The sequence below is a fragment of the Zootermopsis nevadensis genome, unplaced genomic scaffold, assembly GCF_977971745.1.
Source record: "Zootermopsis nevadensis isolate Lab colony 2312 unplaced genomic scaffold, Znev_1.0 Znev_ptg000005l, whole genome shotgun sequence".
NCBI classification, from domain to species: domain Eukaryota; kingdom Metazoa; phylum Arthropoda; class Insecta; order Blattodea; family Termopsidae; genus Zootermopsis; species Zootermopsis nevadensis.
Window position 1 is genome coordinate 3,834,417 of NW_028259137.1, and position 25,892 is coordinate 3,860,308.

The 25,892-nt window shown below is 38.2% G+C and overlaps 1 protein-coding gene across 5 annotated transcripts in view; it reads right to left on the reverse strand.

Moving 5' to 3' along the window:
* Positions 1-12,681: 12,681 nt before the first annotated feature.
* LOC110841259 (neurotrimin) overlaps positions 12,682-25,892 on the reverse strand; it is a 497,850-nt gene continuing 484,639 nt past the window's right edge. For all 5 annotated transcript variants that reach the window (XM_087343406.1, XM_087343407.1, XM_087343405.1 and 2 more), the window contains one exon: positions 12,682-15,250. In XM_087343406.1, coding sequence (XP_087199532.1) covers positions 15,174-15,250 — 77 coding nt within the window. In that variant the 3' untranslated portion in view covers positions 12,682-15,173. The remainder of the gene's footprint in view (positions 15,251-25,892) is intronic.

Here is a 25,892-nt window from a genome sequence, read left to right on the forward strand (position 1 = left end):
GAAATCAAACATACAAATCAAAATATACGTTATATGTAAACAATTAATACGACGTTCTGAATTATTTTGAGGGGGGTTCCAATGCCTTTATTGGGGAGCCGGGGGGTGGGGGGTGGGGGTATGCGTGTACATTGATATGACAGTCATCACCTGCTAGAGCATGTGTACACGATATTAATGCGGTAATTTCATTGCCACATCACAGCGGCTCCGGATGACGAGGGTGGAGGGTGATGCTGGAACATGTGTTAGTTATGGCCTTAGACCCAGCTCAAAGCCAGGACAAATAGCTCGCCTGCAGACCTGCTTTTTAGTGAATTGTTACGACACTCAGAATTTTCTCATCGTCAGTTCTGTGTTTAAGATACGTCGGCTTGTTAAGAGTTCAAAGTGAGCCCGTAATGGGGATGTCATGTCCAACTGTTTGTATCGTTTTTTATCCGTCATTTACTTTTGCAGTATTTAGTGTGCGGATTGAAGACTAAAAGTTATCCAGCGAATTTCGATTTGTTCCGTATTGGTCTTCAGTATCATCCACTTTATATGAAGATCGAAACAATTCGTGTTGAATTAAGAAAAGGAGGTAATTTGTAATATAAAACCCGGACACGGATTATAAATAATTATATAACTAAATTACTTCTATTTGAATCTTCTTTGACGTGATAATTTTCGTATAAATTAGATATAAAATTAACACACACATTCGCTAATAGTTCGAGAACGGATAAACCAATCTGGACAAAACTTGGCAAACCTATTCCTTGAGGAGAGGAAGGTTAAAGCTCTGAGTACCGAGTTCGAATGCCTTTGAAGGTGGTTCGTGTATCCCGGAAAACTAAGCACAACAGATCAAAGTATGTTTCGAAGAGGTGGTCAGAGGAACAGGGGTCAAATATCTGGTAGTATAAAATAAAGTTAACAGATCATACATGCACGACTTTTTATAATTTGTTCCTTTCAGTCTGATTCATCTTTGACTCGGGGTTTAGAAGATCACGTGGTAAAGATAGCCCAATTTTCGTGTTTGTGACCAAAGTATAACGTTCTATGTCCTCTGACCAAAGAAAGTAATAATTTGATTTTAACATGGCATTCGACTCCTCATTGCTTAAGTTTCATTACAATTTTAAAATTAAAATGAGATGAAAGCACATTAATCATTAAAGCTTATACCGGTAAAAGCTTATATAAAGGAGGTTTCATTATCTCAAAATACGGTCATGGGTTGTTAGCCCTACGCCCAACCTCAAAGTTGGAGGACCACCCCTCGTCGGCTGTCCGCAACTGATTATTCAATATATGTAACTGGAGGCTGTCCCTCTATCCGTAATCTGTGGAAGCGCCATGCCGTGGTGGCAGGGACTAACCTAACACGACATGAACTGAATAAAACACTGTCAGTCTGTACAGGACACAAATTAATACGGGCTTTACGAATTCTGCCTCCGACCGATCGCTTGCAGGATTCCAAGCTTAGTTGTTTGCGAGTTGTTGATTAAAGATTAAGACATACAGAAAAATAGAGTGGGATTTCACAAAATAATAGCTAAACCAAGACATATCTAGATATGGAAACTGGACAACAAAAAAGATTACATAAGACTTGAGATTTAAACAAATGCAGTTCCTCAGGCGATATATTACAGTAATTAAGGGACAATTAGGAGAAACCAATGCTGAAAATATATCGAAAAATGTATTTAATTTTTGAAGAGTATGTAAAATGCCTTCAGCCACGGTGGTCTAGCGGTTAGAACGCTGGCCTTGTAATCCTGGGGTCTCGGGTTCGATTCCCGGCGGTGCCCGAATTTATAACTTGTGTTGGGCAAGGCCGTGGTCTAGGCAACACGGAGTTTTCCTCCGGGGGCTTCCCCGGTTTCTCCGTGGCATCCCAACAATTAATCCATTCACACACAGAAGAAGGCAATGGCAAACCACTTCTGGATCATCTGCCAAGAACGTATATGAACAGGTCCCAGTCCGAGAAAAGGATGAAAGGATCCTGTTCATATGGACCTGTCGTCAGACAGAACACTAAATAAATAAATGATGGCCACGGTGGTCTAGCGGTAAGAACGCTGGCCTTGTGATCCTGGAGTTTCGGGTTCGATTCCCGGCGGTGCCCGAATTTATAACTTGTGTTGGGCAAGGCCGTGGTCTAGGCAACACGGAGTTTTCCTCCGGGGGCTTCCCCGGTTTCTCCGTGGCATCCCAACAATTACTCCATTCACACACAGAAGAAGGCAATGGCAAACCACTTCTGGATCATCTGCCAAGAACGTATATGAACAGGTCCCAGTCCGAGAAAAGGATGGAAGGATCCTGTTCATATGGACCTGTCGTCAGACAGAACACTAAATAAAGAAATGTAAAATGCACGATTTTTCCAAAAAAAAAATCATTATAAAGCCAGTAACAAGAAAAGAAATTTTAAGAACAGAGAAAAGATGGTCGAACCAGTTGTAAATATTGAAACATGAGTAGAAAGAAGTCGCAATTCTTGTCTTAGATTTAACACGAGTGTTGTGACGTGTTACACCAATCACGTAACTATTTGCTATTGAGACAAGACTTGCAGGCTGTTTACAATGTGATCCAGACCGACATTACACGTCATCTGACATAAACGCTTAAATTAGCCCCACAAAGGGAACAAAGGACTTCTTGACAGTAAGCGTCATGTCCTCCCAGGAGCTATAAATCCTTCGTTAGACTAAATAAAATTAGGCGGGGAGGAGACCGAGGCCGTCAGCATACGGCTGGATTATCTTCGTCAATAACAGTCCGGTCCAATACGAGTTTCCTCTCCCCTCCCCCGCGTCGACAAGGGCGAGGGGTTCGCGGGAATTAACGGGAAGAATGTCTAGGGGTTGAATGAAAGCAGTGGCCTTCATCAGGAAATCCGATACAGCAGAAGAGCTACTCCATTGTGTGTGTGTGGGGTTGCCTAGTAGGGAATGAGCAGGCAACTTTCCACGGGATTTTAATTCCCTTGTCAGTTTATGCAGAAATTCCGAAAAACTTTGCTAAAAGCACAGTCACTTTTGGTTTCTTGTGATATATACGACAGTAATATTCCCGTTTCACTTTTATTTGGTATTTAATGCGTTAGCGGTGATAAATAACCTGTGCAGTTGAATCAACGTATTATTTACTGAATTTCTCAGCCCGTTTTGTAGCTGTGTTTCTCTAAGAGTAATTTTTATGGACAAGGAATAAAGTTAATTCCTTTGTTTGTCTCTTGTTCCGTTATTTAAGTTTAAATCAGCTCCGGTATAATATTAAAAAGAGGGACAATTCTGCACACACAAAACTCACACGTGTACAGTAATACCAAGAAATTCACAGCCAGGGAATTTTCTCGGTAATTAAGGATGGGGAGATCGTTAATATCAACGGCATTCAGCATTGATTTTTTCTGAACACCCTGTAGAAAGCCTACTCGCGTGACGCCGCCGGACAGACCGAGTGACATTTAGGAGGGCAATTCTCAAGATAATTAGATAATTAATGACCCTTCGTATCTAAAACTGAACGATGTCTTAATGCACACATTCAAACAAACATGAAAGTAATATTTTAAATTATTAACTCAGAAACATACATAACAAATACAGCAATGTACGTTACCGTATCTACGATAACGTACGCGTATTCTGGAATAACTATTTCGAATCTCGCTGGAATTTTTCTCACTTAAAATTTTTTCAAATCTAAGCTATTCCAAGAAAAGAAAATTCTGTAACAAATATCTCAAAAGAGACTGCTCTGAATCGTTTCTAATCCACCAGTTGTGTAAAATAAAATGGGGTTAAGTCAACATCGCAACGCCCGAACTGAGTTTCCTAGGATGACCTCAGTACCTCCTGTCTCAACATCTATTAATATTTTATTATTATTTTATATGATATTTAGGCATCATGTTAATTACCTTTTCCACCTAAAATTCCTACAAGTATTTATGCATTTAACACAGTAAAAGTAAATCCGTCCAGCTACTTCAAGGGGGAGTTTGTGACGAGACAAGACGTAACTCCTACGCATTCCTAACCTCGGAACTAAATGCGGGTTAGTGGAAGAGAGACGTTGGGTGGGCCCTAGAGTCTGTCTGGACCCAGAGGCTAGAGCAAAAATTCTTTTCTCCTGTTGGGAACAGAATCCCAACCGTCTAATTCGTGTTCAGACATCATTTCGTATTAATACAGCGCAATGATCAAGCCTATTGAAATGAGAGGATATTTTTGTGATTAGGCACTGTGAGTAGCACGCCATGAAATAGTTGTGGTTGTAGATGCTAATTACTTGCGGTCAGGATTATGGGAGAAACAGAGAAGCCACCGGATGGAACGCCAATGATTAGACAGAAACTAGTCAATTAAAACAAATGCATTACGTAGACTACGCAAATTTCTTCATAAGGTACACAGACGAACGCTTATAGCTTAAGTGATTATTTGTCTAATACTTAACGACACCTTCAGTACATCAGACTGGATTACACAGCGTCAGATTACAACATGAATATATCATGAACTGGCAAGGACACGGAAGGAAAGGATCGTGACACATACGAGGTGCGATCGGAAAGTTTCAAGACTGAGCGTATAAAAACCCGTACACTTATCTCCATCACCCTCGAAGTAGTTCCCCTGGGAGTGAACACAACGATCCCAGCGCCGCTGCCAAGCCTGGAAGCATCCTTGGAAATCTTTCTTTGTCAGCCTGTCAAGCACCATCTGCGATTCTGCCTGAATCTCTTGCCAAAGACTCGCCAAAACGGCTACGGAAACCTATGAAATGCTAAAGCAAGCATTTGGGGAGTCCGCAATGGGTCGTGCACAAACTTTTGTGTGGCATTCACGTTTCAAAAATGGCCGAACCTCTGTCGATGATGACGAGCGTTCTGGACGACCATCTTCGAGCACAACGCCCGAAAATGTTACGAAGATCGACGTCGTACCATCAACGACTTGTGCGACATTGTTGGGATAGGCTATGGGACCTGTCAGCTGATTCTAAAGGAAGAACTCCACATGCGACGCATCCTGTCTGAGGACCAGAAGCAGAATCGACTTCTCGTTTGTCAGGAGCTGAAAGATCTTGCAAGAACCGACCCCAACTTCCTTTCTAAGCTCCGTGTGACTTCTTCCTCTTCCCAAAGATGAAAATTCAGCTAAAGGGAAGGAGATTTGAGACGATAGAAGAGATTCAGGCAGAATCGCAGATGGTACTTGACAGGCTGACAAAGAAAGATTTCCAGGGATGCTTCCAGGCTTGGCAGCGGCGCTGGGATCGTTGTGTTCACTCCCAGGGGAACTACTTCGAGGGTGATGGATGAATTTAATACCTGAGATAAGTGCACGGGTTTTTTTTATACGCGCAGTCTAGAAACTTTCCGATCGCACCTCGTATTGTGGTACTATATCGGCATTCGTCTGCAGGGACTGAGGAAAACAAAGTAAAATCTCTATTAGATTAGCTGATATCTGGCCCGACGTTTGTATCCGGGACATCTCAAATACTCATGGGGTCAAGCGAGCAGGATATTCGATGTTATGATTGATAATTATTTTCAAACATCCTAATGGAAAATATTGGTGGAATTAGGATTTGGTACATGTTCGTGGTGACCTATCAAACCTTGGCGGATGTTTTCTGGACCTACGCAGAATCAAAACCGACGATCTTGCATCTGAAAGTTCAACGTATGTAGAAAACGTGTCTGGAAACCAAATGTGTTCTGAGCTGAAGGCGAGACAACTTCTGCTGTTCAGACACACGAATCGATTATCTCGCTGTGGATTTGAAGTCATTTCAGCGGTTTTATATCTAAACAGAGACGGATCTTAGTCAATCTTAGGGATGAGACCGAATTGTAAATAAATATTTGTAGATTGCTACAAAGTTGAAGCTGTTCTTTTTGTGTTTTTGGGAAGTATCCGGACTGAAGTCTCGTGATTTTCATCAGTATCTCCATACGAATGACTTAAGAGAGTACATTAAAGTATATAAAATCTGCCCCGTAGCGTCAGGTGTACAAATAATATATAGAATAAGATTGAAATGAAGTGATCAATGGTAAAAATTTTGTTCAGTTGTTAAAAAAAGGAAATTGCTAATTTCTGTCGTTGGTACATACAAGATTACTCGCTTGAAAGTAGCATCCGAAATCCCGTATTTCCTCCACTTGAATCTTATAATCGATGACATCTTAAAATCGAGAAAATACGGTGCGCTTTTCTCCAAAACATTATTAAGATTAAGGATTAGATTGGCAGGAAATGTAACACGAATGGGCAAAAATACCCACGAAATTTATGTTAGTGAGCGTGAAGGGAAGACGTCACTAAGATCACTAAGAAAACCTGCGTGTAGATGGGAGGATGTTAAAATGAGTTTTGGAAAAGAGGTCGAAGGGTGTGGACCAATTGCCTCAAGACAGGAACATGTAGCGGGCAATTGTGAGCACCTTAATAAATGTATAGGTTGACGAAGACTGTCTTCTGGGTTGTTGCACCGTGTAGTCTTGTTTCAGAGGTCCTTGCTGCCTCCATCATCAGGGCAGCCTGGCATAAGTTTACCGACGTTTCAGAGGTCCTTGTTGCCTCCATCATCAGGGCAGCCTGGCATAAGTTTACCGACGTTTCAGAGGTCCTTGTTGCCTCCATCATCAGGGCAGCCTGGCATAAGTTTACCGACGTTTCAGAGGTCCTTGCTGCCTCCATCTTCAGGGCAGTCTGGCATAAGTTTACCGACGTTTCAGAGGTCCTTGCTGCCTCCATCATCAGGGCAGTCTGGTATACGTTTACCGACGTTTCAGAGGTCCTTGCTGCCTCCATCATCAGGGCAGTCTGGCATAGTTTACCGACGTTCCAGAGGTCCTTGCTGCTTCCATCTTCAGACTTACCGCCGTGTAAACCTCAAACCTTATACGATATATGGGTTCCACGAAAGACAAGGAATTCCTTAAGTGGCTGGCCGATTATTACCTTCTGAAGGACTTAGATCCATGGAATTTGTTAGTAACAGAAGATGGTGTTCTTTTATTTTACGCAACATTTGTTTAATAGATTTCGATGAATTAAAACAAAGTCCCAACAAATCCGGAAATTCACTACGCCTTTATTTTTACTGTTAGGTTGAGGCGAGGCGGGTCCATTGTCCATCCTCTAGATAGGAAAATATTTATGCAGCAGTGGAATGATAAACCTGAGAAAAACCATTCCCAGTGCCACCACAAATCACACACGGAATGACCCGGGAGGTAACCCAGGCCTCCGCGGACACTAACCACCTCCGCCAGTGACTCATTTGTTCCTCGATACGCAGCGTCGGTAAATTAATTCCATTCAGATCTGACATCGACTGGCTTATGTTCTGACGTCTGCCGTTGCTTTGCGTTCAGACAACCGTCGAGACGTCCAACTTGGTCCAATGATCCACACGAGAACGCACTTGAGCGTTGCTGTCAACTTGTCTACGAATGAAGACTTCATGATTTCGCAACACTTCAACATGTTGACGTTGAATTATGTACCCAGGGCGTGCAGTGTGTCTAGCCTCTGGGTCAGAACAACATCACAAGTCTGGAACGTATCATTTCAGCTTGTACGAGACTGTGCCGTCAGCCAAAGTCCCTAACCCAGAGCGGCGTGGTGCAGATTAAATGCAGAAATCGATACTATTTATCCGCGGTCAAAGTAATCCGCTTAGTCGAAATGAGAATCGAAGTCGACTACGCCCGTCTGTTGACTGGCGGATTTCAACGGACCCCCACTCAACTCTGCAATCCTGGCTGGTCGATGACAGGGGTGGAACCCCCCCACAGATCCCTTTTCCCCGGTCGACCATGAGTACACGAGCCCTTAACTTAGCAGATAGATGTTGTTAGGATTATATGCCAGGAAGCTTAGTTGACTTTTCAAAACAAATATTTCAACAGGCCACGGTTACATTCCTCTTTAAAAAATACTGCTATCGAAGGTTATAAATTTGAACTAATGTATCGTAGGCATATTTCAGTATTAAAATGCAAAACATTACAGAACTGATCTTCCAATGGTCAGCTCTGGAATGTTGAATGTTGAATTCTTATTTAGTGTAAGAGAAGGCAAATACTCTTGTCACTGAACAAACCAGAGTTCAGAGTCCCACTACAAAAGTTAAGCAATTTTTTTTATGAAAATCTACAGTGTTTTTAATCTATACTTTAATCCTGGTCGACTAATGAAAACAGTTTAGCACAAAATTCATATTTCTTTCTACCGGTAATGTCTGGTGTGTGTCTGTGTATGTAGAGATTTTATCCCCATTTTAAATCTATCGTTCATTCTCTTCCTCAAATTTTCATCGATTCATTCACATTTACTTTTTACTTACATCGTTTTAAACACTTGAATTCAACAGAGATTCTACGAATTTTTGTATATGTTTCAACTTACGTTTCCATTCTCGGGAAACAAACTTCAACACAAGACCCTCGATTTACATGTTACAATAACAAAATAAATCTCGTAGAGACACGAAATGCATGCAGAATTTTAGTTACGAAGCTTCATAAGATGAAATATGACAAGAATATACCTTCAAATAAAGGCAGTTAAAATGTCACTTGGAAATAAAACTTGCTAATTTCCTGACGAGCGGGATGACAGTAATTATCTTTATCACGTCAAGAATTTCTTTACCATTTATTGGTTTATTTAACAACGTTTTCAATAGCTTCTATCTGTTATTGTGTCCGCCATGTCCACTCATTCACCTATCCATCTAGTTAATCTATCCTACGTCTATTAAATCTAAACATTTATCATTTTACTTAAAATCATTCATTATCAGGACTCTTTCCATCGTATTTTCTTTAAAATAACGACGTTTCGGAGGCTGGTTCCGTCTCCGTCTTCAGGTGAGAGGTACCTACTCTTTTGGGTCCCTTAGATAGCGCTAGTCTCTGTCACTGGACTGAACCAGCCTCCGAAACGTCGTGATTTTAAAGAAAATACGACGGAAAGAGTCCTGATAATGATTAATTTTAAGTGTAAACTACTGTCGTCAAAATCCTTTAGAATTGAATTTATCATTGTAGATCGAGATTTTAAAGTTTTGAGGGGAGGGGGAGGGAGGGAAACAAATGAGATATTCACGATAAATTACGGGCATAAAAATTTGGGAAATTGCTAAAAATGTTGTATTTTTTTTTTTATTAAAACGTGATTTTTGTGGGTCTTTAGTTACGTACGACGGTAAACTGGGGACCTCTTAGCAGGATGTAGCTTGCCGAGACTGGAGGTGAACTTCAGCTTAAGCTATGGGATAATAACTTGGTTAGCCGCTTAAAGGAGTTGACTTTGTGGAAACTTTTCATCATTAGACCTTGCGCGTGTCCCTGAAGCTTTGGAAGTGCTTCATTCTCATACTCAACGTGTGCAAGATCAATGAGCCCTGTCCTTAGGCGACTTGTTTTAAGAACGTATTAAAAGTCTCAGGGTCTTATTCCAAAATTGGTTAAAGTATATTTTTTAAATTTGTAAATATATAAGCCTACTCGAATTGAAAATACATATTTTTTAAAAGGTTTTCCCAAAAAATTGCATTTTTCTACAGATTCGAACCTGATTGACGTAATATTTCTGTCCTTTGAAATAATTCGCAGTGTAAAATTCCAACTGAAACATATTTTATTCCACTGACTCAAAAATTCCTAAATCGAAACGGGAAAATAAATTTTAATCGCAGATGTAATTTTAATTATTGATTTTATTTTGGTTATCAAAACTGCCATAAACACTTAACACTTGTTACAATAACAGGCATAAGCGTACATACAAAACACATACAACGAGAGAAGTATAAATACCCATGCAATTTCTGAGTAATACAGCATGACAGGACTTAATTTACAACTCCCGGAAGTCTAAATGGTCGGGCGAGTCATTAAACTTTGTACGCCTGCGCTGTAGCGTCCAACAAGGCTCATCACGATACTGGAATAAAACAATTGAAAAGCGAATACGCGTACAACGAAGTCACGTGTCTATAAACGAGGATTCACAAAAATACGCTCCTTTCCCTTCTAAAAAACTCCCAAACTGGGAAATAAGTGACGTACGAATTGCGATAATAATGTTATTTAGTCGTGTTTATTTGTTGGTAGATACAAACGTTTCGGAAGAACATACTGCTGCCATCTTCAGGGCGGAAGCAGACGGTATAATTTTAAGAAACGTTGGTGTCTATCAAACAATTCACATGTTGTTACAACTCGATCACCATGGATATATATATATATATATCGATTCACGACTATTAAATGCATTTTAATCGATTGTAAAAACGTGGTCTGACTTGTTCTGGTTGCGTTGTTAATTTAATATTCCTTCTTAATGCCTTTAATCTGCCCAGAATGCTAAGGCTGAAATTAAACACGCTAGACAAATTTTAAATAACACGTTTATTTTGGATTTAGCGAGCGTCATAGAATTTCGTGTCAATTAATTCCATATGTACGCGTACGTATGGACGTCATTCGTCAGATGCATTGCATAGTATATGAAAATATTTTTCCTTCTACTTCGTTAAAAAATTGATGACCTCGAAATTAAAAACTACACAACCCCAAAAAAAGGTAAGATAATATTTTGTTACGTATTAAAGTTTTGATGAATATGCGATCAGAAAAATCAAAGAAAACAACGCGTGATTGGAATCGTATGGAGCAGAGTTTTCGGTTCTATGCCGATGGCGTTAATTTACTGGGTGAAAATACGAATATCACAAAGGAAAACACAGATGCTTGTAAGGAATTTGGTATAGACGCAAATCGAACCACTGAGCGCTCATGTCTGGTCACCAGATCACCGGACAAGATCACAAGTAAAATGGGCCAAAGTTAAAATATCCGGGAACGACGTTAACCAATCAAAATCTTATTAACAAAGAAATTAAAGACGTAACAGATTCAGAGAAAGCTTGTTACTACGAGGTTCAGAATATTTTGAATTTTTATCTGTCTAAAATCGTAATGTTTACGACAAAAAACACAGATTAATGATGATGATAATATTTGGATGTATAAAACGTAATTTTTAATCTTCACAAAATATAAGTTGTTATTTTTACTATAATCAAATCTACGAGAATGAGATGGGCTTGGCATGTAGCACGCTTAAGTTGATGGGAAAAGATTAAAATGTTGTTGTTGAAATGCTTGAAGGGCTGAGATCATTCATAAGACAAAGACGTAGACTGGAAGGTAATATTAAAATGAATATTACTTAAGATGTGTTGGAGAGTGTGTATTGGATGTGATTTGACTTAACTGCTCTGTAAATACCTGTTATTAGCTGGTCTTCCGTGTGGGCGATGTTCAAGGTACGTCACTTTGCAAGCCCGGTTGATGCACTACTGTCGTATGAGATCCCATTTCTTTTGTATTCCTACGCGCGTGGTTTATTTCCACGACTATGTCGACAAAGGGACTATTTTTATCGTCTTATTGTACTATAATAATTAACTTTTCGCTACTACAGTTGTTTTTAATATTTCTCTTTTAATTAACTGCATTTATTTTTTGATATTATGTCTTTTATGATTTGTTGCGAATTATTAAATTACTTGCGTATTTACGATCAGCCTGTTACGATTGGCCTTGTAGCTTGCGTTTAAAGTGACATCTGTTTGTCGTACGTAATACTATGTGTCAGCGACCGCACGTGTCAGGTTACGTACTTATACATAGCACCACTGAAGTCAACATGATATTTCTTTGTTTTTGGCGTTTCTTCAATGTTGTTTGGAATAAAATTTCTATGTCGACATTTTAAATAATGAAATATATCCAACATAATTTTCAGCGCATTTGAATGACATTAAGTGAGATTTTATCTGATTTTTGTTATTTATTTTGATTTCATTTATGTGTTACGTAGCAGATTTTACAGATTTTTAGTCGTGCTATATCCATTATTTCTTTATAATTTTAACAATGGCTTCTAATTAGTTTTTTTTATTTTCCTCTAAAAATGTGGTTCAATGTTTATCTTCAGATATGTCCAATTTGTGGCATATTTATGTTCTGTTATCGAATGTAAAATATTACAAGGTTATTGGGTGGGACACTCTGTATTTGATCTTTCCTGGAATCTATAATTTTTTGGCTGCTAACTGTATCTATATTCTGGTAGCATTCAACTGTTCCACATGCCTAAACAATTATAATCTACGTGTAATCTAAGTTATATCTTACGAATAACTTAATACATTACACTTATTAAGAATTAAATATGTGATAGATTGTCTCGTAACAGCACATAATTATTTAATTTTAATATTTTTTTTGAAAGTATATCATCACTTCAAGAAAATTATTGGCTGATTTTTACATTTCTATCTTATGTGTAAAAACCTATATTAATATTATCGTTATATCGACGAGTTCAGAAACTTGGTTATGGAATTACGATAAATTTCGAATACTATTAATGTTTAATGACAATTACTCCGCCAGAACTTAAAACAAGTCAGAATCGTGATCCGTAGCTGGTAACTCACCTACAACAAATGATGACGTCAGAGAACACGTGGAGATTTGGATCTTCATGCTTCATGATCACAAATTATAAAATGGAACTGTAAGAAAGGATAAATGATTGGTTAAGGGGCAGGATTGATGCAGTTCAATCATTGTCGTATTTTTATTTAAGGTTATAGTCTATTAAATCTTGTACAGCTGTAATGTAACATTATAAACGGTATCTTACGGGTGTTACAATATCGATTATTTGAAGCTCATGTTGCCTGTGGTACGCTCAAATATTTGCGAAAATAAGATACACTTTGAGCCCTTCAATATACGACCACGCGCACAAAAACAAAATTCATTTGTTCCGTTTTCAACGCATGCGCGGAGTACACATCTGTTAACATCACAAAAAAATACATCTCATAAATATCTCTTTATTAACACGGGAAACACGCCTAAAATTCACAGTAATATTTGAGTGTTGATAAATTTATCATGAAATTTTTCAAGTAAAATTGCGTAATTAATTTTTATATATATATCGCTTATATAATTTTATAGGCCTTATATAAAATGTGTAGCCCGTATTTATATGTACATTGACACTCAGTTCATGGTTTGTTTAATACAGTGAGCACACAAAATAAATGAATACTTACGAACGTAGAACACAAGTCTCGGTTCTTTTGTACACCGGCTGGCTAACGTCTTTCCAGTTACAAAATTACGTAAAGCCGTCCTGACGTGCAAACGTTACGGTCGTCGAATACTATTGAGCGATGTCAAAAAGACGAGACATAACCTCAAAATTTCTCATTGACATTAGACGGAATCATAAAAATGTCTAACTCTGAAATAGAAGTAATCATACGATTCCGAAGCGCTTTTAAGAATCCAGTCCGTACCGCGAAGTAAACACAGCACTTCACCATTACAAAGATCAACTGGTTAACGCTGTTTAAGGAAATAATCGATGTTTACATTGAGAATCATAGTTCGTCTGATTAAGATTTAAGAATCCAGTCCGTACCGAAAAGAAAACACAGCACTTCACCATTAATAAATCGACTGGTACGCGATGTTTAAGGAAATAATCGATGTTTACAGTGAGACTCACGCGAAACTCGGAAAAATACAAAATAGACTATTACTTGTCTTTGAAATAGGTGGGGAAAACAATATCTATGAGTGATAATATCTCATATTTAACGAAGGAAAAGTTTAGAAGTTCAAATCTTTCTGCCTCGTCTCACGTCTATATTGACATTTACGTTTACCATAACATATGCACGTAAGTAATTTATAACACACATGAAAATGGACCAGAATTAAAACAAAACAAAAGCTTCAACACATTAATAAATTATTTTTACTAACTTTACATGCTGTATTTACGTAAAATTCTATCCACTCTCTTAAAATATTAAAAAAAAACTATTGCTTAAGGTCTATTTTCATGTGATTGTTACTTATATTTTGGCCTTATGATCTATTATCTCACATTACAGTAATTGTTATATAAGAACCCAACAATGGTTAAGCTCATTATTTTGATATTTGTCCGTATAAAATAATCTGATTGGCGACAATTATCCTCCGTCTCCCGAAACAATCCTTTGGCCACTAATTAAACATTTCTCTTAAGAGTCACTTAAGTCAGTCTTGATTGACGCGATGAGGTACCAGCAACGTATACATTAAAAGTGATTCTGCTACAGAACGAGGCGTTCTTTACGCGCGATAAGCAAAGAAATGCTCGAATTGGAAAATTTTCATCCGAAGGCTGGTTAACGCGCGTGTATTTTTGGCAGAAATATCACTAAGGACTGAACTTACAATAGACCTTCGCGAATTCGCTTTAAGTTTAAGGACCTTGAGGTATTAAAACACGAAGGACACTCTCATACACCGCAGTCATTCTAAATAGCACAGCTAGAAACATTGACGACTTTTTTTTTCTTTTTTATTGAATAATAATATTCTTCTTCACGTTTATAGGGACATAAAATTCATTAACGCACTTTAAGAATAATAGGATTTTTATAATTAGGTAGGGATAACGTGGTTTATGTTAAAAATGAATATCTGCTAAATTTAAAGGGTAAAACATTAATTAAAATATAATTAAACAAAATTAAAATATTTAAAATAATATAAAAATTACAGTAACCATTACCAAATTTCAATGATTCAAGGCTACGTAGGGACATGAGTCCACTTAGTTCACCAAGTCACCACTCCAGCGCTGCCAGTTTTGAAACGTCTTTTCTGTGACCTTGAACCACGTAATCGGCTTGCGGATACTATAACACGAAAATAATGGGATTAATTAAATGGTTGCTGTTAAAGACTTGTTATACACAATATATCTTCTGGTAAAAATTATATTAAATTCCATCTGGAAGCCCGGATAATGCGATATTATTTCATCTTTACAGCGCATTAAGTTAAGTCTTTCCGGAATTCATGAAGATCTACCGCACGTAAAATGGAATCCACTCACTTCCTGTCTTGATAGAGAGGGATATAAACGAATTGCCAAATTACACGACACTTTGGGAACCGCTGAAGATGGGTGATTCCTTGTCTTCGTTGATTGACAGACGCTGGCGGATGGCTCTTACAGCATCTGCAGGCAAATGGCGATGATTTATCTGCTCATGACAATTCCAACAGTTACTGCCCACATCAGAGGAGCGAGGAGAGCAGACATTTCCCCAGCACCGGCTGTAACATAATTACAACGTCAATAATTACCTTTGCTGCTGAATTTGATGGTGACCATATACCAATTTCAACGCTAACAAGTGCCTTTCAGATTTCAAAATTTTTGGAACCAATTATGTATTTGCTGTTTACAGCCGGTATTGTGTGCTATTTTTACACCTGTTAACTACCAGCTTTGTGTCCCTAAAACTTGTGGAAATGTGTAACCTGAAATTGATTTCGTATCGTATTTACAACTCATAGATCAAAATTGAAAACATACCACTGAGAGATTTCGTTAAAATAAATACACAGCCTTCACTGGCTTTGATATATTGTTACTGTTCTTGAAATGTTATATTCGCATCGAAATATATACGTACCCTTCAGAGCTAAAGTGACACAAGTCAGATTCATTTTATTATTGTAAAACGTGAGGTCCCTCCATAAAACCACACGTAAATTGTGGGGTAATTTTGTGAGCTTTCTTGGAGATTTCATAAGCTCTACTACAAAAGTATTTTAATTGATTTCACCAAATGAAATGAAATCGTACGCCTAAAACACGTCTTTTTTCATTTATTGACTATATGGCTTCAGCTTTCATCAACTTTCTTGAAAGCACAGGAAAGAATACGTATTTATGTATCAAAACCTACTTATCTAAGAATAAAAATTCAAATCCCCTGACCAAGCTCTCATACCAAATATCATTATAGCTTAAAAACATCACATATATGATCAGGCCAAGGGGCTTTAAGTACTGTAGAAAAACTGAGTACGTAAACAAGTAATGAAATTCTTATTTAATCTATCACGTACTTTCAATAATTTTCGTAAAATCGCATCATATTTGCTGTAAGGAACAAAATTAAACAAAACACTGCCGAGTTACTCCTACACGCATGCGTAATAAGAGTAGTATTTCAATATTTCTACAGCCAAGACAAAATTTAAATTGTCATTTGTGTCCAATTAAGTCATACAGATGTTTATACACTTGGAAAAAGCTGAATACATATTTAAAGTTACGTGTCCTATAAAGTCATCAGGAAACAACACTACTACTGAGTTATTTACACTTCCTAATGCTTGTTGAAATAGCCACCAACGTAATGACTTAAAAAAATCGAGGTCACGATTTTTAAGTTTGAAATCTATTACTTTTAAGTCGGGTGACTGATTCGTAATGATTTATTGTTATGTTGCGTGTAGGTCATTCGACTAACTTCCTAGGCCTCTTTCCTGTGTTCTAACCCTTGTTTGACTTTCATTTATAAAACTTAAATCAAAGTGGTCCGGACTATCTACGCGTTATTTAGCATTGACCTCTTATACAGTTCATTCACCAGGAAGAAATCAATCCAGTTCTACAAGCCCAAGACTCCTAACATCCCTAAAATTTTCAATTAACTTAGTGTTTGTATCCCTCAACGTACGAATATTGATTTCCGACTAAAATTTTGTAAGCGAAACTGTATTTTTTAAAACGTATAAAAAATAATTGGTATACACCTGAAAAAAAATACAACACGCGTTTTTCTTCACACATCTCAGTTGATACCGCCACGGTGGTCTAGCGGTTAGAACGCTGGCCTTGTAATCCTGGGGTCTCGGGTTCGATTCCCGGCGGTGCCCGAATTTATAACTTGTGTTGGGCAAGGCCGTGGTCTAGGCAACACGGAGTTTTCCTCCGTGGCATCTCAACAATTACTCCATTCACACACAGAAGAAGGCAATGGCAAACCACTTCTGGATCATCTGCCAAGAACGTATATGAACAGGTCCCAGTCCGAGAAAAGGATGGAAGGATCCTGTTCATATGGACCTGTCGTCAGACAGAACACTAATAATAATAAAAAACTCAGTTGATAATCAACGTCTCAAAAATCCTGTAACATATTAATATTTAAAAAATTAAACACTTAACTTCACGAAAGAAATTTGTGGCAAATTCTCAAATCATGTGACGGGCTGCGAGAAGAATTTGCGAGTGCAACATGCGGATCACAGGCCGCAGGTTGCCGACCCCTTGTTTTAGGGGGGAAACTCCTCCGCGGGTTTAGGAATCACAGTTGTAGGTACACATCACATCAGCTAGCAAAATGCGATAAAGTCTTTCGTGAAACACGTCTCAGCATCCGTCTAATTCTGTAATGTCGTCTGACCTGCGTGCGAGTAAACAGGACGGTAATGTAGCCTTCGTTGACTCGAGTGTAACATTGGTTCTAGGAAAGAAACTTTAAATATATAATGTATTTAGCATTCCATATGCTTGCGTTGATAAAAGTTTTGTCTGTACAAATAAAAGTTGGCTAAAATAACTGGGGGGGGGGGGGGGGGACGGAGACATAACAACTGAGCTGGCATCAACACGGCCGACATCGGAGAAGCCAGATAGTGTACTTTATAATGGGAAAAAGACCTGAACTTTTAGAAATCTGCTGAGGGTGGAATGAATTCTCTTGAGGTCGAGACCGGCAGACACTGGTAAGGATTTCTAACATACGAGAAGCAAGACGTTTAGTTTCTTTTCATAACAACTGCAGTTTCCTACTGAACTACTTTAACATCAGACAGGTCTCAACAGAGCCAGCGGAGTGTCTCGATTCCATGATCCAGATGTTATGCGTCCTTTAGAACGAAATTCATAAAATTAACGCAAATTTCTAATTGGTGTTTCCCTTCTCCCAAAATAATCACACTTCAATAACTCTTCATTTTGTATTTACGTGTTTCGTATGATTCACAGTGTAAACAGCGATTATTTCCTTAAACAGCGTTAACTAGTTAATCTTTGTAATGGTGAAGAGTTGTGTTTACTTCGCGGTACGGACTGAATTCTTAAATACGTAATATTTAGACGAGTTTTGACTTCAAAAGGTTAACCAGTTGATCTTTGTAATGGTGAATAGTTGTGTTTTCTTCGCGGTACGGACTGAATTCTTAAATACGTAATATTTAAAAGATTTTACACTTTTTAACGCTAATTCGAATCCTGAGCCTCCTTAGCAGGGACCTGTACTGGGTCCGAATACTGAATTCGAATGTCGAAGTGGGTATCGACTACCCTGATCGAGAATTACGAGGTTTTCTTTTTCTCTCCATGCAAATAACGGCATAGAATAATGATATTTTCCGATTAATTTATTTAAAATTAACCTTTCACAATCATTTACCTGACTCACTAATAGCATATGTATCTGAATGACTGAAATAAAATAACACAATCAGAAATGAATCAGAATATGTCATCGGACTTTAATTTTTAATTTCTATCGATCGGTTATTCCTTTGCATTAAGCACAAAATCGAACTTCGTCGATTTTCTGAAATACGACGCGTGGTATTAATTTTAAAAGAAATCAAATTACATAACACCCATAACTCGTTACGACTCATATCTTAAACAAATTTTTAATGATCTACACGTCCATATGAACGGAATCCATGGAAAATAAAATATATCTCAGTATTCCTAATTAACATTTCAAAATGAACGTGTCTGTTTTCAGTGTTGTGGATTTATTTTGATTATGTCTGTCAACAGCGCTCATTACATGTGTAAAATATTAAGGAAATTAATAAATTCAATCAATCAATTCTGCCCGAAATAAGTGAAATACAAATCCAAATACAGCGCATTTGGAAATTATATGTAGGCCTGGTTTATATTCCATATATTTTGATAAAAGAATGTAATATTTACGAAATCGATAACTGATTGACTGACGAAAGTTGTAGACTGATTCCGTCCTTTAATTTTACTAGAAGGCTTAAAATCTTATAATAATCATGTCCGACCATTAATGCGTATTACAGTTTCAATTTTTATTTCGTATTTTAGCTTAAAACTGTGGATTAGTGAGTGGTTAATCGTTTTAAATCAAGTGCACTCTCAACACAAAAAACTTAAATTTAAATTAACAGAACCTCTATCTGGGTTATAACATCTCCACACCAGATAAAATAGCGAAGTACGAAAATTAGATTACTTTATACCGAGTGGCATTTATAGTTTTCTATATATACTGTATATACTGACATGACTCGATTTCCGGACCGTCGTTTGTAAAACCACTATGGAAACTGCTTTATTTATAGCCGAAAGTCTGTCACTTGTTGAAAATCAACGGGACTTTTGTTTCGTCTATTTCATATTACAGTAGCGAAGGAACGTGATATGATTGTAAAGAAACATAAATTTGTGAAAAATAACCGAGAAAAAAATACATACGAGGTGCGATCGGAAAGTTTACAGACTGCCGTACACTTATCTCAGGTATTAAATTCATCCATCACCCTCGAAGTAGTTCCCCTGGGAGTGAACACAACGATCCCAGCGCCGCTGCCAAGCCTGGAAGCATCCCTGGAAATCTTTCTTTGTCAGCCTGTCACGCACCATCTGCGATTCTGCCTGAATCTCTTGCCAAAGACTCGCCAAAACGGCTACGGAAACATATGAAATGCTAAAGCAAGCATTTGGGGAGTCCGCAATGGGTCGTGCACAAACTTTTGTGTAACATTCACGTTTTAAAAATGGCCGAACCTCTGTCGATGATGACGAGCGTTCTGGACGACCATCTTCGAGCACAACGCCCGAAAATGTTACGAAGATTCGGCAGGCCATTCACGAAGATCGACGTCGTACCATTAACGACTTGTGCGACATTGTTGGGATAGGCTATGGGACCTGTCAGCTGATTCTAAAGGAATAACTCCACATGCGACGCATCCTGTCTGAGGACCAGAAGCAGAATCGACTTGACTTCTCGTTTGTCAGGAGCTCAAAGATCTTGCAAGAACCGACCCCAACTTCCTTTCTAAGCTCCGTGTGACTTCTTCCTCTTCCCAAAGATGAAAATTCAGCTAAAGGGAAGGAGATTTGAGACGATAGAAGAGATTCAGGCAGAATCGCAGATGGTGCTTGACAGGCTGACAAAGAAAGATTTCCAGGGATGCTTCCAGGCTTGGCAGCGGCGCTGGGATCGTTGTGTTCACTCCCAGGGGAACTACTTCGAGGGCGATGGAAGAATTTAATACCTGAGATAAGTGTACGGGTTTTTATACGCGCAGTCTTGAAACTTTCTGATCGCACCTCGTATATTTAATTTCTGCCATTACTCAAATTCTGTGATGTTCACGTAGGTGTACTGGGCCCCATCAAATTATTTTACTTTTAAGTCGTTTATTTAAAGACGGCGTCAATTACTCCAACCACAGGATGATAACTGAACAATGAATGGAAAGGATACGGAAGGAAGCGGTCACTGACTGATTTGAGGTACTGAGGGACTGATAAAACCACGATAAACCTGAATATGAGTAGACGATGTCTGAAATTAGATCTGAACCCCAGACCTGCAGAATACAAGCCAGGAATACTAACCACTAAACCGTGACGTACGGAGGCTTCATTAAAAGTAGACAATCGAAATACCATGGTAGTGCATAGGTCATCGTAAAAATGCTGACATTTGTGTAGCCGGTAAAAATATTTGTAGCTTCTATGAAATGTGAAGGTTATGTTCTGCCATTTGACTTCACACTGAGACATCTGAATCCAGTCCAAAAGTTCACAGACTACTGACCAAAAATCACTTTAATATTATCGATTCTACAATATACAGTTTGGGTCACTGTTAGCGTCGTTAAACGAACAACAGGGAAATCGTAATATCATTATTCCACCCTCGGCCACACACGAAGTCCCTTACATTTAAAGTTTTTCCAATGATTTTTCCTTTGAGGCCTGAATTTTTCTCATTTCCGCCGATGTCACACCAAGTCTCGAAAATCTCATCCTGTTACATTCTATTGTCAGGAATGTGGGGATTATGAACCTCATCAGAATGTGATTGTATCCAGTGTTTTCTCATTTCATCTCTCGCAAGACCAAACACCCCCACCCCGTCTCCATTACTCTTTTTCCAACACCCCGAAAGAACGCCTCACCCTTACAGCGAGAGATCGAAGTTCCACGCCCTAACAGAATAACAAGTCAGATTAAATTTTGTCTTGTCTCCAGTTTCATAGACAGGAGTCAGGCATGTAAAATCACACAGAGTAGCAAAAAGTCTCCGAATTTAATCAGTTCTTACCTGATTCATTTATTATAATTACAATATTATATAATAATTTTAATATAATTTATTTATATATAAATTACGCTATACATCGTAGGATCTGAGGTTTTCACAGCGGTGAGTCTGAAGATTTCTGTCTTCTCAGTTGTTTCGCCGTGTAGTCTGGTACACTTTTACCGACGTTTCAGAGGTCCTTACTGCTTCCATCATCAGGGGGATACGTAAGCCGCAGTTTCCACGGCTTACTCATCGCCCTGATGATGGAGGCAGCAAGGACCATTGAAACATCGGTAAACTTACAATTGAACTGACTATTGTAAATATAAATAAAGGTGACGGTGGTCAGAAGCATGCATGGCAAAACCATCGTTTTGCAATTACCGTAATTAATATTTCACAATTTACGTAACCGCTCATAATATAAATCGAAAATACTGCGCGTAAGTCCACATTGACAAGGATAATAATTTTCACCTCGTAAAACAATTCCCGGCCGTTTACAAGACCATTCATTACAGTGTTAAAATAGACCGTAACGTTTCTCTGTCCTGAGCCAGATTAATCCAATTCACACCCTCATATATGCCTACTATTTCTTTAAGGTCTACTTTTAATATTATACTCTTATCCACGTCTATGTATTCACCGCATTAAATTATTCATAAAAAACCTTTGTATGCATTTATCATCGCCATCATGCATGCTACATGCCTCACCCATCCCACGTTCTTTGATTTTAACATAATAATATCTGGAGACGAGAATAATACGATAAAAGTTATGAACCCCAGTCCAAATCTCAACAAATCAGATTTTGTAATCGGAAACAAAAATGGAACTTGCCTCTTAATTGATATAGCAAATACCAACTGACAGGAATGTAATTAAGAAGGGAGCGGAGAGGATCTTGAAATACAAGGACCTTCTGATTGAAATACAACGAATGTGGAGAGTGAAAGTAATCCCAATAATTATAGGAGCAATTTGAACTGTCTCCGAGTCACTTAAAAAATATTTGGCCAACTTTCCGGGCAATCACGACGTCAGGGAACTTCAGAAAACCGCAATTTTAGGATCTTCATACGTAATTCGAAAGGCGATGTCGTAAAATATGTAGTCATCTCTAAAACTAAAACTATATAATACATGTAACACGTATTAAAAACAAAATGTATTTCGGAAATACCTGCTGTACTATGTATCTCAGGGGAAAGGTTTGTCTCGGGTACATTGAAGTAAATACCCTATAAAATGGCGAATAGATGGAATAATAATAATTTATATGACAAGCAACGATACGTATGCACCGAATGATGATATATATGGTAAGTATTCAGAGAATAAAGACTCATAAGAAAATGCTAGCATTTCTCAAATTTGCAAGCAGAGTTACTCTGCTGGTATCATTATAATGTGAACAGACACTCAGACATCCATTATTTTCCTCAAATCGCCCGCTTATTTGGTCTTAAAAATGTTATATTTTCATGTCGAAAGAAAATACACTGGAGTTTCTCATCTGTGTCTTCACAGTCTGTCTTGCTATCATAAGCAATTCATAAAACCAAATATTCGTGCCTATTCGTAATGCTACTTAAAAATATACATTTATCGTCTCGCCTTACATTAAATTCAAGACTCATATTTGCAAGTGAGTTTATTTTTGTTTCAAAGCCTGGAAATGTTTTTCCTTTTCCTACTTATGCATCGCAGGGCGTGAAGCTCTTACGGAAAATAAAATATTTACAATCCGAGAGAAAAACGAAACATACTTAGCAAAGTAAGAACGTAAGACACAGAATACAATTAAAATTAATGTTTCGACGAGCAGCTACCACCGTCTTAACCCTACGTCTGTGTTTTATTATAGGCACTACTACTCATTCCCAAAATATATAAAGCAAGAAAGGAATTCAAATATTTAATTACGCTTAGGAGAGAGGACGATGGGGCGTGGAGAAAACTGCATAATGACGAACTTAAAAATCTGTACTCCTCCCCCAGTATTGTCAGGGTGATTAAGTCGAGAAGAATGAGATGGGCTGGGCATGTAGCGCGCATGGATGGGACAAAAGGTGTGCACCGGGAAGCCTGAGGGGAAGAGACCTCTGGGGAGACCTAGACGTAGATGGGAGGATAATCTCAGGCGGGATCTATGGGAGATAGGAGTTGAAGGAGACTGGATTTTGTTGGCCCAGGACAGGGTCCGGTGGAGGGCTTTGGGTAATTCGGTGATGAACCTTCGGGTTCGGTAAGCCATCTAGTTAGTTAATAGTTCATTACAATTTCAGAAAAAATCTAAAATCATAATCCCTGGAAACAAATTTTATGGTAAAGAGTCTCAAGCCACCCTGTCCAACCCCCAAAATGGGAATCGTAAATAACTGGGCAAGTTATCCGTAAACAATACGAAAAAAAAATCATTAGTTTCTGTACAGAAGATGGCCGCAGTAGGAATAACACGAATAATAAAAAAATTGTTGCAATCAGAAATTTGAAGCCTGATTAGTAGGGTTTAAGAGGAAAACCAGGAAGAAACTGTGATAAGATAATAAATAATAATAATAATTAACCTCTATGGTACATGATCTCAGTAAATAAATATGGTATATTACAGCTTAATTTATTTACAACTAATCAGTCAATCAATGAACAAATCGCCATGGCAAGGATCACGAATGGCTGGGTCGGTTCGACCACGTAACAATAAATCCGTTCAGTGTTCTCCGGGGCGATATTTCTATCACGATATTGTGACTCAATATTTCAGAAATCAAGATTGTATTTGATTTCGCCGCCAGAGAAAATTCTGTTTTTTTTTTATTTCGCAGTGGCTATCAAGAAAACTGAAAAAGAGTTACAGTGAGAAGGCAGAGAGTGGATTTCTCAACGAGGAAGTTCCTGGCTTGCAGTCGAGGCGAGACAACTACGTGCCCTTTGCTGACTGACTACGCCATAGTACTTACTCCGTAGACCGTGATCGATCTCTCGTTCTACTTCGATATATTCTCTCGGGAAGGGAAACCCCCCTCCACGTACAATATGGAATAGCAAGGAATCATAGAAGAAGGAAAAGAAATGAGAATAGTGAAGGAAAGTGAGGGATCAGATTGGGGATTGCGGACAAAGATATATGTAAGTTCACAGACGGACAAATGCTTCACAATGAGTGGATAGGATTTCATGACTGAAGAAAAGTTTGATGCTGTGAAGTGACGTGGCTGGGACACTGGCGAATAGGATAATGAATAAATCAAACGCGAATCAAATCTGACAGGCCACGAAGTGGTTAATATACATTTATTTAGAATTAGACGATATTAAGACGTTTATTTTAGTATAAAAAGTATAAATGGTCGCGTAATACTAAAGCTAACGATGGAATCGTGGGTTCGTAATCTACTCGTAAGTATAACCACCACTTACCTGTGGGTGATTAACCCAGGACAGAGAGATATCGGATATACAGCAAAGAAGTCACTCTGAGACGACTTGACGAGTTGTTAAAATAAACCGCGTAAGAGTTTCAAAATATTTCTAATCTTATGGATTCATTCACAAACACCACAAAGTAATAAGAATTAAAATATACAAAATAATAATTTTTCCTGTTGAATTCTATGAGTACGAAACTTTATATATTTTGTTGAACAACAGAACAAACTGAGAGTGTTTGAGAACAGGGTTCCGAGGGGAACGTTTAGATCTAAGTCGGATGAAGCAAGAGGGAATTCGAAAAAAAAAAAAAAAAAAAAAAAAAAAAAAAAAAAAAAACATAATTAAGAGCTTTATTCTCTGGACTCTTAGAAAGTGTTATTAGTATTATAAAATCAAGGAGTATGAGATGGGATTTTCATATAACACACATGGGGGGGGGGGGGGAAATGTGTAGTGTGTAAAAAGATTTGGCTGGGAAACCTAAAGGAAGTGACAAATCGGTGGAACTAGACGCAGATTGGAGGATAATATTAAACTTTATCTTCTGGATATCAAGTGGGAGAGCATGGATTGGATTTAACATTGTTCAGGATAGACACCAGTGGCGATTAGCTGGGCGACTATCGCCTTTTAAATAAGCGTTCCGCCTTATGGAATTCGTTTGTTTGTCATAACCCCACGTCGTAATCCTGAATAAAACAACGAATCTTAACACTTAGAGTGCGCTGTTTGTGTGATGCGGAGAAAATTGGAATTAAATTCTGATGGTATCGACTCTGGTATCAATAAGCGCAAATGAGGTCCGTAAGATTTGATGGCGGGAATATGGAGTTGATGCGTTACGCATTAAATTGGCTTAATTCGCCGTGAAGACTTAACACATTTTATAGTTCCTGTACTTTGAAATGCCGCAATTAATTATTATCGTTAAACACAAAGAACGTCACTACCGCTAACTTAGTAACGTTACAATGAACGTTTATGATTGCAGAAAGATCTGGGGAAGAGGATTTTGATTTTATCAATTCTAGTAATTAAAATCAGGTCACGAGTGTACATTATCTTCTTACGCTACTCGCAATACGTACAGCGAAAGCCGTTAATGACAACAAAATACCGTTGCTGATTTGACTTAATCG